The 14,906-nt window shown below is 32.8% G+C and overlaps 1 protein-coding gene across 1 annotated transcript; it reads left to right on the forward strand.

The window, feature by feature from the left end:
- Window positions 1-419: 419 nt before the first annotated feature.
- On the forward strand, window positions 420-10,753 carry LOC116203288 (uncharacterized protein At1g28695-like). The gene is made up of 3 exons (XM_031534963.1): window positions 420-642; window positions 748-1,155; window positions 10,051-10,753. Exons 1-3 carry the CDS (start codon window positions 490-492, stop codon window positions 10,549-10,551), a joined length of 1,062 nt encoding a protein of 353 aa, XP_031390823.1. The 5' UTR covers window positions 420-489; the 3' UTR covers window positions 10,552-10,753.
- Window positions 10,754-14,906: the final 4,153 nt, after the last annotated feature.

Raw genomic sequence — 14,906 nt, forward strand, 5'->3', positions numbered from 1 at the left:
TTACAAGATAGGTTGATATTAAAACAATAAAATAGAAATCCTAACAACTAATAAAAAGACATCGGTTATCAAAAGAGGCGTAGCGTAGTGGCGCACTCCTATATTTAGTAAGCAAAAGTTTTCATGTTCAATATTTAGTTGGATTATATGTATTCTTTTATTAGTTATCATGATTTTATTTTATTGTACTAAACTCACAGGCTTCATTCGTAATCGAAAAAATAAAAAAAATATTGATATGAACTTAGAACCTCTTGGCTCAATCCATTATGGGTCTACTGGTTATTTAATAGTTATTATGATGCGAAAGCGTGTGGGAGAATGCTATGTTCTCTTTTGATTCTTCTTTCTTCTTTAACTTGTTATGAGTCCTGATCATGTTGTGCATCCTCCAATGAGTGTACATATATATATATATATCATTAACCAAAAATTTGGTTTCACAGCTCAGGTTTAATACGAACCGATCGGACCCGGTAAGCATCGTTCATGGATATCTCCAAGACCTCTATTCTAAACCTCACAATCCTGATCTCCCTCCTCGTCACTGGGCTTCTCTATATCTTCCTCATTTCTCCATCTTCAACCTCACTCTTCCTCCCGAGGACTGCATTCTCGGCCTGCTCTGGACACAATAAATCAGTAAGCTCGCTCACCACTCCGCTCAATAGTTTTTCATCCCTCCGTCATAGGACACGCATTGCGAATGCGACTTGGACATTGCTATTATTTTATAATTAATTTCAGGCAGAGTCAGCAGCCCATGAAGCCCAGCCACAGGACGACCTCGAGCATGCACTCAGAAAAGCCTCCATGGCGAACCGTACCGTGATCATAGCCATAGTGAACCAGGCTTATGCAGACCCTGCAAACTCGGAGGACTCAGACAAGACCATGCTGGACCTGTTTCTGGAGAGCTTCTGGCTCGGGGAGGGCACGAGGAAGCTCCTCGACCACGTCCTGGTTGTGGCGATGGATCGGACGGCCTACATGATGTGCAAGTTCCGGAGGCTCAACTGCTACAGGTTAGTGACGGAGGGTGTCGATTTCGCTGGGGAGAAGCTCTACATGTCAGAGGATTTCATCAAGATGATGTGGAGCAGGACTATCTTCTTAACCGACGTTCTAAGACGGGGTTACAGCTTCATTTTCACGGTACATACATATATTCATTAAATTTTTCTTGCTTATAGAGAAAATCATAATAATATATTGATGAATCGTTGGCACTGTATCAAACCTAGATATTGACATGTTAAATTTCTGAATACCAGGTGATACATACCATAAAATGTTCATCTTAAAATAAAATAATTAATTAAGATGGATCATATTATGATATATTTAAGAATAAATTAGTGAATTGAAAAATATTTCAATATCTATTTTGAAAAATATTTCAATATGCTTTTTTAATAAATAAATTCATAAGCATCACTTTTAATCTCTAAGTGGATTTAATATTAACATAAAACTTGTAATAGCCTTTAAATATTCCAATTACGGTTTCAAGAATGTACAAGCATTTGTAACATTGGAAATTGGAAAAAGAAAATAATTTAATTAATTAAATTTGAAAAGATTATAGTTATTCCTAAATTGCATTACATTTTTTTAATCTTTGAGTTTATTTGGTGTTGGCAAAATTTTTTTTAGATATTCTAGTTAATAACGATTTTCTTGTGAAACCAAATATTGGAAAATGGAAATAATTAATAAATTGAATTTACAAAATTATATTTATTCATGTATTGCATTAATTTTGAAATCCATCAATTCTTGCATTAAAGAGGGTATAGAAGATGACACATGAAGATCAATTTATTTGCATCAATATGGGTTGAGAAGATGCCATGTTGTGGAATTTAGAGAAGTCAAATGTAATACATAGTAGATTTCAGTGATGGTAAGAGTGACATTTGGCGAAACCACATTCATTCTCTCCCTTCATATTGGCATTATATATTACATATAGATGATCATACAATAAAACTTATTGTGTTACATGGCGAGGTAGGATAAAAAGAATTTCTCCAAGTGGAATAAATTAGTGAATTGAAACATATTCATATTATGATGATACCGTAAAATGTTCATATTAGTGCATTGACATATTTTTTGGTATGAACATGGTATCGGTAAACCCAACAGTCCCCGACTAATCTAATTTGAGTTGGATCATATCACTAAGGGGATAAAACTCTCCAAGTATAGATTTCTTCATTCACAAGACTCGAACATGAGACGCCTTATTTAAGGGAAAGAAGTACCGAACCGCTTGAATTGAGTTATGTTGGTAAATTGATGTATTTTAACCAAGTACCACATCTTCATAATTTTCTTCTTACCCTTTCTCTTTTCTTCCTCTCTCTCTTTCGCGAGTGGGCGGGGGAGAGATCGAGCTTCAAGAAATAAGGAATGTTTGTTATCTCTAATTTTCGTTTTACCATATTTGTTACCTCATTCAATAATAAAACTAAACTATTATGGTTCTCACTCAATAACGAGAGTTAAAAAAATTTCATCAATTTTGTATTTACCATAAAAGTTTATTTAATAACCAATATGGAGTCTAATTGAAACTAATAATCTAAATATAAAAGAAAAAAATTATGAACTCTTTACTAATCTTAATTTGAAATTTGAATATTTAGAATTTAAAAAGTATGATCGTAATTTAATAGTCTGTGTAATTGGCCTGCTAATTTATGTAGGCAGACTTTATTTGCAGTAGGTTTGATATTCATTAAAAGTATCTTGTAATCATAGACAAATCAATGCCTAAGCAAGAATTAGTATCCATCAGATTGGTCTAATTTTGCATCGTTAAAAAATAAGGACATTTCTCATCCTATATAAAAAGAGACTACTTAAGTTACTTATAAATTGAAATAGACTTTTTACTAACACAAGTGCGAATCTTGTGACTGAATAAATGATAGTATTATCTCTTAGTAGGTAAAACTCATCGAACTTAGATTAATCGAACCTATTAAACTTTTGAAGGCCATGTGGTGCATACCACTGTTATCAGATCGGTCGGACCGAGAACCGACACTATGACCGGTCTGTCAAAATAGTTATGATTGGAGAAGGAATTGAACCTTAAACCTCCAAGCTATTACAGTGAAGTCTTTCACCCACTAATCCATTGAGCTATCAAATTTTTCTTGTGCATTTTTTACCACTCCTTTGTGATTTATCTTAGTGACCTTCCTAAATGTCTATTCATAACCATATTTTAATTATTTTTCGTAGTAATATTGTAATTATTGGGTATTTATCAAATTATAATTATTTTCATTGGTAATATTATTATTTATTTAATTTTTTATCAAACGTGCAGTCTGACCCATCAAATCCCCAATTGAACCCATAAACCCAAGAACCCATGCCTTGATCGGTTCGATATCCGGTCCATTTCTGATAACACTGGTGCATACTGCAAAAAAAGAAAAAGTCTCGCATAGTTAAATTAAATTAAAAATAAAAAAAAATTAAAAGGGAAGGGTGGTTTCCACGGGTGGGGGAAACCCACCCTATGGGAAGGATGGACTTTTTTAATTGTTTTATATAAACTATTTTCCTAATATTGTTTAGTTTTAAGAAAAATTTAGTGAAAAGCTAATGAAAAACATATAGGCAATAAAAAATGCAAAACTTGGCAGAAAATACACAACTGTTTATAGACAAAACGATATGAAAGTACATATTTTAAGTTCTAACAACTTTCGACTTTTTCTCTATTTAAGAAAGATAGTAAATTACGGGTTTCTTTTTTCTATTTAACCTTTAATTTTATTACTTCCATTTTGTTTATATAAAAACCTATACTTTGACTTCTAAAAAGGATCTAATAAGAAAACATAAAAAGCGGTTTACCATATAACTAGGAAGTAGTCCGCACTATGCCACGGATATCAAAGAACTCCTTTTATCAACAATTAATATTTTCATGCGATTGAAGTTAGAGAATGGATATTAGTAATCAATATAGCATGACTCATTTTAAAACTGATTCAACACTCTAATTTCGGAATTGTTTCAATGTTGTGAACATACATGAATGTGGAGGAAAAATAAATGAGAAGCTTAATTAAACTAGTGAACTTCCACGTGTGTTGCACGTGAAACTTTATTTGATAAGATCAAAATCTATAATACTTGATCGACATAATATATGCTTGCAAGAGGATACACAAATTAATGGACCACAAGATGTTCATGAGTTTAAAATCAAGAAAACTCTTTTAGAAAAAGAAATATATATAAATTATAAGTAAATTAATAATATCTCTTTTGAATGAATTTATAACCATTTCTAGTAAGAAATACATTCTTGCTTTAATTTATAAATAAATAAAATATAAAATAGTTAATAATATATATGAGGGTTGATGACTCAAAAAAGTAAAAATTTGCCCTATTCATTATTTTTAGTATGAAATTTTTTAAGGGAAATTTACCTAGAATTACTCATGCTTTACCCGTTTTGTCAAATTTATCATATGTTTTTTTGTCAAATCTATCCCATGGTTTACTTTTTACATCAAATTTATCACAGCGTTATCTTTTTCGTCGATATCTAACGGCCGTGCTGATGTGACACCCACGTGGCAAATGTGGCCCACTATCCCTCCACGTGCCACGTCAGCACGGCCGTTAGATGTTGACGGAAAAGATAACGTCGGAATAGATTTGATGCAAAAAGTAAACCATGGCATAGATCTGACAAAAAAAAACATAGGATAGATTTGACAAAATAGGTAAATCATGGGCCATTTGGGGTAAAAAACCCCATTTTTTTATTGCACGAAGAATTACAAATTATGAGTTTCGTATCATGTCTAGTATGCTATCATTTCTTTGTCAATTTTAATGGATTGTTCTAACATGGCACTAATATGGTAGACATGGCACATGAAAATCTTCCAAGTGGACACCATAGGTATTTAAATACTAAATTAAAATAAAAATTATTAAACATAACTATTAATAAAAATACTTAATTTAATTTAATAAAATAAGAAAATAATATTAATTTCGATGAAAACATATATGTATATATATTGATAATAGTATTTACATATGTGTAATATAAAAGGAGTATATACAAAATTAGCATACTAATTACAAATCACTATATCTAAGTATATGTACCAGTTTTTGTACAATTTTACGAAATTATCTCAATTATAAAATTGCTCAAATTTTCAAACTCATATCTCTTATGTTGCTCCTACTTTTTACTTATTTCTCCTCAATTCCCACTCTATATTTACCTCAATCTAAGTTATTTTTCTTTTTCTTTCACTAAAAACATTATTTTTTCAATTTTCATCACAATGTTTTAAATTTTTTAATAATAGCACAACTATGTAGAATTACAAATGGTATATAATGATGAAAATACAAAGGGAAAGTTTTAAACTATGTTTTTTTCACACTGCATGTAGCGTTGGTACATAATCTAGTATATGAATGATAAAAATTTGATAAGCACAATTAAAATAATAGAATGATTTTTAAAAATAAAATTAATGCAATTAAACTTATAATTAATTTAAAGAAAATATTTTCAGTTGATATATTTTTCTAACTTGATCTTTCATTTCAATAGAATATCCTAAAGAAAAAACAGCGAAATGAATTTAAATTTTTAATAAAATTTTACAAAATAATTAATAGAAATATTATCTTCAAGAATAGTCTTGCAATGACACCCATAACTCGAAAATTAAGAAAAACCTGACCCAAATCGATCAAAAAATTCCGAAAATTAAAAATCTTAAGGGTGGGTTTAAGTTTTAAAGAAAGAAAATCCAAAGTTGATTGGACTCGATTTTATGTATATATAAATTTATATATTATAATTTATACTCAACAAGTAAAATTAATAAAAACAAACAATACACTTGAGATCCCACCTAAGGTACAAGAGTAAATTTAATTTGAGTTGTAAATTGATAAGTTGTATTGATAATCGATATTAGATTTATATTGGAAGCAAGTTACCTCTCATTTTTTACACACATACCCTTGAGGATTAAGAACAAAAATGTACCTAGAGCTCGTGAATGGAGGACATTGACATCATAAGAACTCTAAGCTTGTGCAACATTGTTAGTAGGTGGTGGTGATAGACACTATAGTAGCAATGGCTAGAACGGTAGCCAATGTTTGTGGCCAAAAGAAAAGAAGAGAATAAGAATATGGTAAGAAGAAGAAACTTGAGATAAAAGAAAACAAAATAAGATAAAAAATAAATTAATGATATAATATCTCTTTTCTTCGAAACTCTTTTTCTCTTTCTTTCTTTTTTATTCTCCCAAATGCGACTTTTGTATCCATAGAATCCCATAAAAAATTTGATTGGCACTTTGAAAACAAATTACCGACACCATAATGTCCTAAATAGTTTTTTGAATAAATTAATATAAATTTTGAAAAATTCATAGACAAATTGTTTGAATTTCTTCGGTATTTTTGAAAGGAAATAATCACATGATATATGTCAGTAACTCATTGGAAAATATTAATCTATAAAATAATCTTTAATAATTCTTAATATAAATTTTGAAAATCCATACAAATGTAAATAAGAAAGGGGACAGATGAACTGTGAACGTTGAAAGGAAAAGTTATTTCATATTTGATACATTCGTCAGAGTAAATAATCATGAAAAAAAAACATGCTAGGTAATTTTTATAGAAATCGAAAGGTCATGTGAAAAAATAGTTATAAGTTGGTTTTTGAAACTTTAAAAAAAATAATGGGATTATGGTAGAAGAAAGAGAATGCGCGAAAATTTTTCCAACGACTTTCAAAGTCAAAGAACAAGAATAATTAAAAGGAGAAGTAATTAAAAATCGAAAGAGAAAGTAGAAAGAGATACAAATGTAAATAGGAAATGGGGAGAGAGGAACCGCGAGCGTTTACTGAAGAAGTTATTTCATATTTGATACATTTGTCAAAGTGAATAATTATGAGAAAGCACATGCTAATTTTTATAGTGACAAAGTATGAAATAGTGCATTGAAATCGAAAAGTCATGAGAAAGAATACGTCTAAGTTAGTTTTTTTATTAAAACGAATGAAAGGATATCAAGCTATTTAAAAGATGTAACGTTTAGAATCATTCGTATTATTTAAATAAAGGGCAAAATAATATTATTATTAATTTACCAAGGGAAAAGGAAAAAAAAAAGGTTGGAGAAACACTTTGAGAACGGTTGTACTTTAGAAGAGATGTACAGAGTTTAACTCGGCTAGAGCAATGTATGATATAATATGTGAGGCAATGAATATTAAGAATGTGCAATGAATTGAGAGTAAAAAAAGTGTGAAAAAAATTATACTAACAGAGCACACCAAAAGTGTGTGAGTAAAATGTATGAAAAGAAAAGTAGAAATTCATGAAGATACAGATTATTTTTTGGAACAAAAATTGAGAAAACATGAATTTTTAGAAACAACAACGTGATTCATAGCGATGAGAGAAAAAATGTATGAACTTGTTGGGAAAATAGATGTTGAAAACAAACATATGATGCTCGAAATTTTAAAACTTTAAATCGTTATGAAATAATAATAAAATAAACGTAACTGTGATAAATGGCTAACTTGACTGAGAGAGATGCGAGACGATAAAACGTCCAAAATGAGCAATGAATAGAAAGATCATGTATATATATATGTGTGTGTGTATATATACATATATATATATATAGTAAAAAAGCGCGTTTAAAAGTCATGAGCTTATAAGTTGGGAGGAAAAACGATGGTATAGGGGAATTTTTGGAATATTAAAATTGGAGAAACTTGTCATGCCTTTATACATAGTATAGATAATAATATAAGATAAGCATGACAACACAAAAATTTATATGAAATCTTAGAAATAATGATTAAATAGATTTACATGAAAGATGGAGAAAAAGTGAGGAATATATATGAATAAAAAGTGCAAGATCAGAAGGAAAAAAATGCAACAAATTAAAGGTTGTAGTAAGTTATAAAAACTAAAAGAAAATTGTAAAAAAGCAATCATTAGGAAAGTCCACTAAGCCATGTGGCTCCCTAAGGTTAGGATGGATCGATATTAATGTATAGTTAGAAAAATAAAATATATATTTCAAGTAATAGGTGGTTAAAAATCTATTTAAATAGTTTTATTTATTATTTATGCTTTATATTATATAGCATGTTGTTTAAAAGGGTAAAACAAAGAGTTGGAAGAATTAAAATAAATCAAACTAAATACCTATATTGTTATATAAAATATCATACATAATTTACGAACAAAATTTAGTTCGACATTATTAGTAAATATATATATATATATGTATGTATACTTGAGTTTATAAATAAATTTAATGAATTTGAGTCATGTTAGACTTCCTGAAAATGGAATTAACTCATTTTATCATATAATGTATAATAAATTTTTTAAGATTAATTAGTTGAGATCTTATAATTTTATTAGTTATGAGTTACGACAGTATTCTAAAAATATGTATGTATAGAGAGAGAATAATTTAATGATAATATTTTTTGCTTAGTAAAAAAGACAGAGAAAAGAATCGAGAGATCCATTAGAACTAGACATCATAATGGAGAAATATTCTAACACTCTAATAGTACCCATTTCGTCGCTATTTCTCTACGAATTTATAGAGATAAAAGTTGTGTGTGATTTATCAAAAAAAAAAGTTGTGTGTGGTATTATTTTGAGAACAAATACGTATGAGTGTCAATTAATATATAAATAGTTAAGACGTGATTTTTTTTTGGAGGATGTATGAAATATCAAAAGAAGGGGTAAAAATGAAAAACAATCAAAATTTGTGGCAAGATTTTTAAAAAGAAGAAAAGAAAAGGCTAGAATGAAAAAGAAAGAAAAATGAGGGACACGTGTCCTTGTCTAAGTTAACACTGCTAAAATAACTGTTTAGTTTTATTAAAGATAACTTACCATAATAAAATTAGTATCCCAAAAATTAATTAAACAAAATGTGCATAGCATATGAGAATGCGTTCAGTGTAATATTATATTGGAGATTTTACGTCCTATATTTCATGATTTTTTTTCATTTTCTCAGATCTATCTCATGCTTTAAAATTTTATTAAAAAAGCCTATAGTTTACTTCTTGTTTTAAATCTATCACAGTGTCAAGTTTTCCGTCAATGAAACATAAGTGGGCTCCAAACATATCTTATAGTTTTAATTTTTTATCAAATTTATTCCATTATTTTAACTTTCTTCTCAAATATATCATGGGCAAAGGGTCTCGGTGACAAGGATAGGCCACTTACGTTTCACGCTAGCAACACCGTTAAAAATTGACGGACAAATAATGTTGGGATAAATCTGAAATAACATGAAACCATGGGTTTTTTTTGCCATGAACTTTTTTGAGTAATTTTTAAATCATGTGATTAATTTGAAAAATGTGATCAAATCATGAAATATATGACGTTAAAACCCTATTATATTTGTTTGTTTGACAAATGTCGGTACTATGGAACCATGGAGTTGACACCATGATTTTCCCCATAATTTATATTAGGATTTATTAGGAAAATTGTATATTTGACCAAATACCTTTTCTTTTTTTTCTTTTTTAGTTCATTTTCTTGTTTTTTTTCGATTTCACACGATATCTTTATTTGCTTTGATATTTTAGTCTTTTCCCTTTTCTTTGATCATTTCACCATGTACCATTTGCTGAATTTTCTGTTTTCATCATTTTATTTAATTTCCAATTTGAGAAATTCAAATTAATGGTTTCTAATAATTTCATCCTAGACTACTAGTTCTCTCTTTTTCTTTTTAATCGTGTACTCGGCGTTGTGCACTATGTTTGCCTTATTTATATTATTTAATTTGGCATCAAAACGCTAACATGACATTTAGTGGAGTAAAAAATTATTTCTAGAAAATTAATTTATTAATTCCTGATTCTTATTAATTAATTAGCAGCTGATACATTCACTAGATTTGATATATTCTGAAAATTAACAAATTTCTTTTTCCTCCTTTGAACAGGATACAGACGTTCTGTGGTTGAGGAATCCGTTTGGCCGATTAAGCAGTAATGAAACCGAAGATCTCCAGATCAGCACCGATTATTTCAACGGTGACCCTTGGTCGGAGGCAAACTCCATCAACACAGGCTTCTACTTCGTGCGATCAAACAACCTGACAGTCTCATTGTTCGAAAAATGGTACTCCATGAAGGACAACTCTACGGGAAAGAAGGAACAAGATGTCCTGTTGGACCTAATGCGATCGGGCACATTCAGAGCACTGGGACTTAAAGTTAGGTTTTTGGACACCCTTTACTTCAGCGGGTTCTGTTCCAATAGTAGAGATTTTGAGGCAGTCACCACCGTGCATGCCAACTGCTGCCGAACCATAGTCGCGAAGATATTAGACCTTACAGCAGCTCTTAGGGACTGGAAGCGCTACAAGTTTTCAAACCGGAATGGCACAGCTCCTTACGTGTGGTCGAAGCATGTCAATTGCTTGAAATCGTGGAGCCCATAAATAATATGGTTCATTAGGGCATAATATTTGAAATTTTATATTTAATTTATAACGAAGAAAAGAATCTTATCAGAGTTATAAATAGAAAGAGTAGTTTCATTTGTTATTATCACATTAATCTGTATTTAATTACATATCTATCTCTGTATAATCTAAATCTTAATACCATAAAAAGTTGTCTCTTTTTAATCTAAATACTATAAAATTAGCCTCTTTTTGACTAAGGTGGGGGAGCGGTGCTAGTTTCACAGGATCTACGGAAGCGTAAAAGGAACAGAAATTCAAAATTTCCTACCCGTGAAACTAATTCCAAGACCTACTAGAAGAATAAGAGTAAATAAAAGCGTACCTGGAAATATGTCGACCAAAATTGTCGACCAAGCGTCCCACGCGTATGCCTCACCGGTGTCACACCGACTTTGTCGACGAGTCTTCGAGATCGGCGCGGCGAAGTCAACAACACTCGAAATGAAAACATGACACGTTTATTATATGACTAATGGTACCTAATATGTGAGTTGAACAATTCAACCCAAATATATATATATAATGCATAATATGCACATATATATGCACATGTCACACTATATTAGCACATATAAATATGTGTATATTAGGATGTATCATATTATATATAAAGTATATGCATATACACACATATATATCACATATCACATCACTACATAATAATCAGTATAATGGCAGAATGTACATGCCCACACGAGTATATGATACATTAAAATAAGCAGTTTACTATAGATATGATGTGTCATACATGCAACATGTGATCGTTGTGTGTCATAATCTGATAAGTCAGTATCTATATAATCGAATGAATCAATAATCGCTCATCAAATTAATCGATCATTATTGAAATTGCCGTCACATGGATCGTGCATCAATAATCTATCAATCTCTAATTAATCGACAAATTAATCTCATTTATCCGATTAATTGATCGCACCATAAATCATCTAATCTCTATTAGACGATTTTGTTTGTTTCAAAATATCTCATCTAGTCGTCGTGTGTGACCCTGTAGGTTCCCAATTACGTTGATAGTAATATCGAAATCTCTATTTCAATATTACAAACAGTGAGCGGCATCTAGCAATGCATCAATGTTACTCAAGTAATCGGAAAGTCAATTTTCGACGAACCTCGTGACCTACGTTACCGTGTAATATAATCCCTTTGTCCTCTATATCTCTATTGAGCCCAAGGCATGGTCGATGACATCCTTGTATGGCTCAATATCTCTTTTTTGGTTTACGGTTAAGTCTATCAGAACAAATGAGCTCGATATCGTTATATCGACTCATTTGGGTATGCATACACTTTTAGACTTAACCACCAAGTGGCCGTGAGATATCGCTCCCGTTTCGTAGGAGGGATAAATCCTATCTTGATCACTCACATTCCTCTCCCATGCTCTGTGGTATACCCAATAACTGTCTTTATAACCATCCTGTTACAGTGGCGTTTGACAGTATCAAAGTATATGACATTACATGTAGGAATCTATGGTGACCTCAAGTCAAAGGACCATTACACTATAGTCACTTTGAGATATGCTAATGACAGTCACGTAACAACCCATGTAGCAATCTCATGGTGGATCAGTCCAATACACATTACGCTTAATGTATACATGTGGTGTGATTTGATATCTCCATATCCATGACCTATGAGACTTGGTCATCAATCAACACTCACACTAGTCTAACCGTATTATCGTTGTCCTAATTAACGATAATACTTTGACTATGGACATTTAGGAATAATGTTCATTAATTATAGGATCTCACAATCAAGTCACACTTGATGCCTATTGAACCTACTATTCCAAGGACATTATTGTGTAAAATCATATTTAGCGCAATCTACACAATAACAGATATGCCTCGTAATATAATGAAATAGATATCATATTACAGAACTGATTATAGATTGCCTCTATGGCATACACCAATTCCCAACAATCTCCCACTTGCACTAGAGCCAATCTGGCATCTGTCTAATGCCAATAGATCTAGTGTGAGCCTCGTGCTTGCGCTGCACAAGAGGCTTCGTAAGTGGATCTGCGAGATTCTCATCTGTTGGTATTCTGCATATCTTCACATCTCCTCTGTCGATGATCTCGCGAATGAGATGGAAGCGTCTGAGTATATGTTTGGATCGCTGGTGAGACCTGGGTTCCTTAGCTTGCGCAATGGCTCCATTGTTGTCACAATAGAGATCCACTGGGTCTGCGATGCTAGGAACCACAACAAGTTCTGTCACGAACTTCTTGATCCAAACGGCCTCTTTTGCAGCGTTAGAGGCAGCAATATACTCGGCCTCTGTGGTAGAATCGGCTACTGTCTCCTGTTTGGAACTCTTCCAACTCACAGCACCTCCATTCAGGCAAAACACATACCCTGACTGCGATCTACTGTCGTCCTTATCGGTCTGGAAGCTAGCATCGGTGTAACCTCTTACAACGAGCTCTTCTTCGCTTCCATATACCAAAAACATCTCCTTAGTCCTTCGTAAGTACTTAAGGATGTTCTTTACTGCAATCCAGTGTCTTTCACCTGGATCTGATTGGTATCGACTCGTCATACTCAAAGCATACGAGACATCTGATCGAGTGCATAACATAGCATACATGATGGATCCAATAGCTGACGCATATGGAATCCTATTCATGCGGTCCCTCTCCTCTCGAGTAGAAGGACACTGAGCCTTCGAAAGGCTTATGCCATGTAACATAGGCAGCGACCCTTTCTTAGAATCCTGCATGCTAAATCGCCGAAGCACTTTATCTATGTATGCACTCTGACTTAAGCCAAGCAGTCTCCTGGATCTATCTCTATAGATCCTGATACCTAGCACGTAGGTAGCTTCGCCTAAGTCCTTCATAGAGAAACACCTTCCCAACCAAGTCTTCACAGACTGTAAGGAAGGAATGTCATTCCCGATCAGAAGTATGTCATCTACATATAACACCAGGAAGATTACTATGCTCCCACTAACCTTCTTGTAAACACAGGGTTCATCTTCATTCTTGATGAAACCAAACTCTTTGATTGCATCATCAAAACGAAGATTCCAGCTCCTAGAAGCTTGCTTCAGTCCATAAATAGACCGTTGTAGCTTACAAACCTTTCCGGCACAATGTGGATCGACAAAACCCTCAGGTTGTGTCATAAACACATCCTCGAGGAGCTTCCCGTTCAGGAAAGCAGTTTTGACATCCATTTGCCAGATCTCATAATCATAATAAGCTGCAATTGCAAGCAAGATCCTGATGGATTTAAGCATAGCTACCGGGGAAAAAGTTTCGTCATAGTCAACACCATGAACTTGTCTGAAACCTTTTGCCACAAGTCGGCCCTTAAAGGTAATCACATTACCGTCCATGTCAGTCTTCTTCTTGAAGACCCACTTACACCCAATGGGTTTTGCCCCTTCAGGTGGATCAACCAAAGTCCATACTTGGTTAGTGTACATGGACTCCATCTCAGATCTCATGGCCTCCAGCCATTTCTCAGAGTCTGGGCCTATTACGGCTTCCGCATAGGTTGTAGGCTCATCATTATCTATGAGCAATACGTCATTGTCTTGAGTCACGAGAAATCCATATCTCTCGGGCTCATGACGTATCCTACTAGACCTACGAGGCTCCTGTGTCACCTGTGTAGAAGATTGTGCCACAACAACTTGTGGTACTTGTTCTGCAACATCGCCTGTCGATTGGTCAATGTCATTTTGTGGTAGAACTTCCCCAAGTTCTAATTTCCTCCCACTAGTTCCTTTGAAGAGAAACTCTTTCTCAAGGAATACCGCAGTTCGAGCGACAAACACTTTGCCCTCGATGGGATTATAGAAATAGTATCCTCGAGTTTCCTTAGGATACCCCACGAAGTAACATTTGTCCGATTTAGGGCCAAGCTTATCCGAAGACAATCTCTTCACATAAGCTTCGCAACCCCATATCTTTAGAAAAGACATCTTGGGACGTTTCCCATACCACATCTCATATGGTGTCCTTTCAACTGATTTCAACGGAGCATTGTTTAATATGAGAGCAGCTGTCTGTAGAGCATATCCCCAGAAGGAGTCAGGTAAGTTTGCATGACTCATCAAAGATCGAACCATATCTAATAAAGTTCGATTCCTCCTCTCAGCTACACCATTCCATTGTGGTGTTCCAGGTGGAGTCAGTTGAGATAAAATCCCACACTGTTTAAGATAGTCAGCGAACTCATAGCTCAAATATTCACCTCCTCGATCTGATCGAAGAACTTTAATGCTCTTACCCAACTGATTCTCCACTTCATTCTTAAATTCTTTGAACTTTTCAAAGGATT

Source organism: Punica granatum, chromosome 4 (genome assembly GCF_007655135.1).
Source record: "Punica granatum isolate Tunisia-2019 chromosome 4, ASM765513v2, whole genome shotgun sequence".
Lineage (NCBI taxonomy): Eukaryota > Viridiplantae > Streptophyta > Magnoliopsida > Myrtales > Lythraceae > Punica > Punica granatum.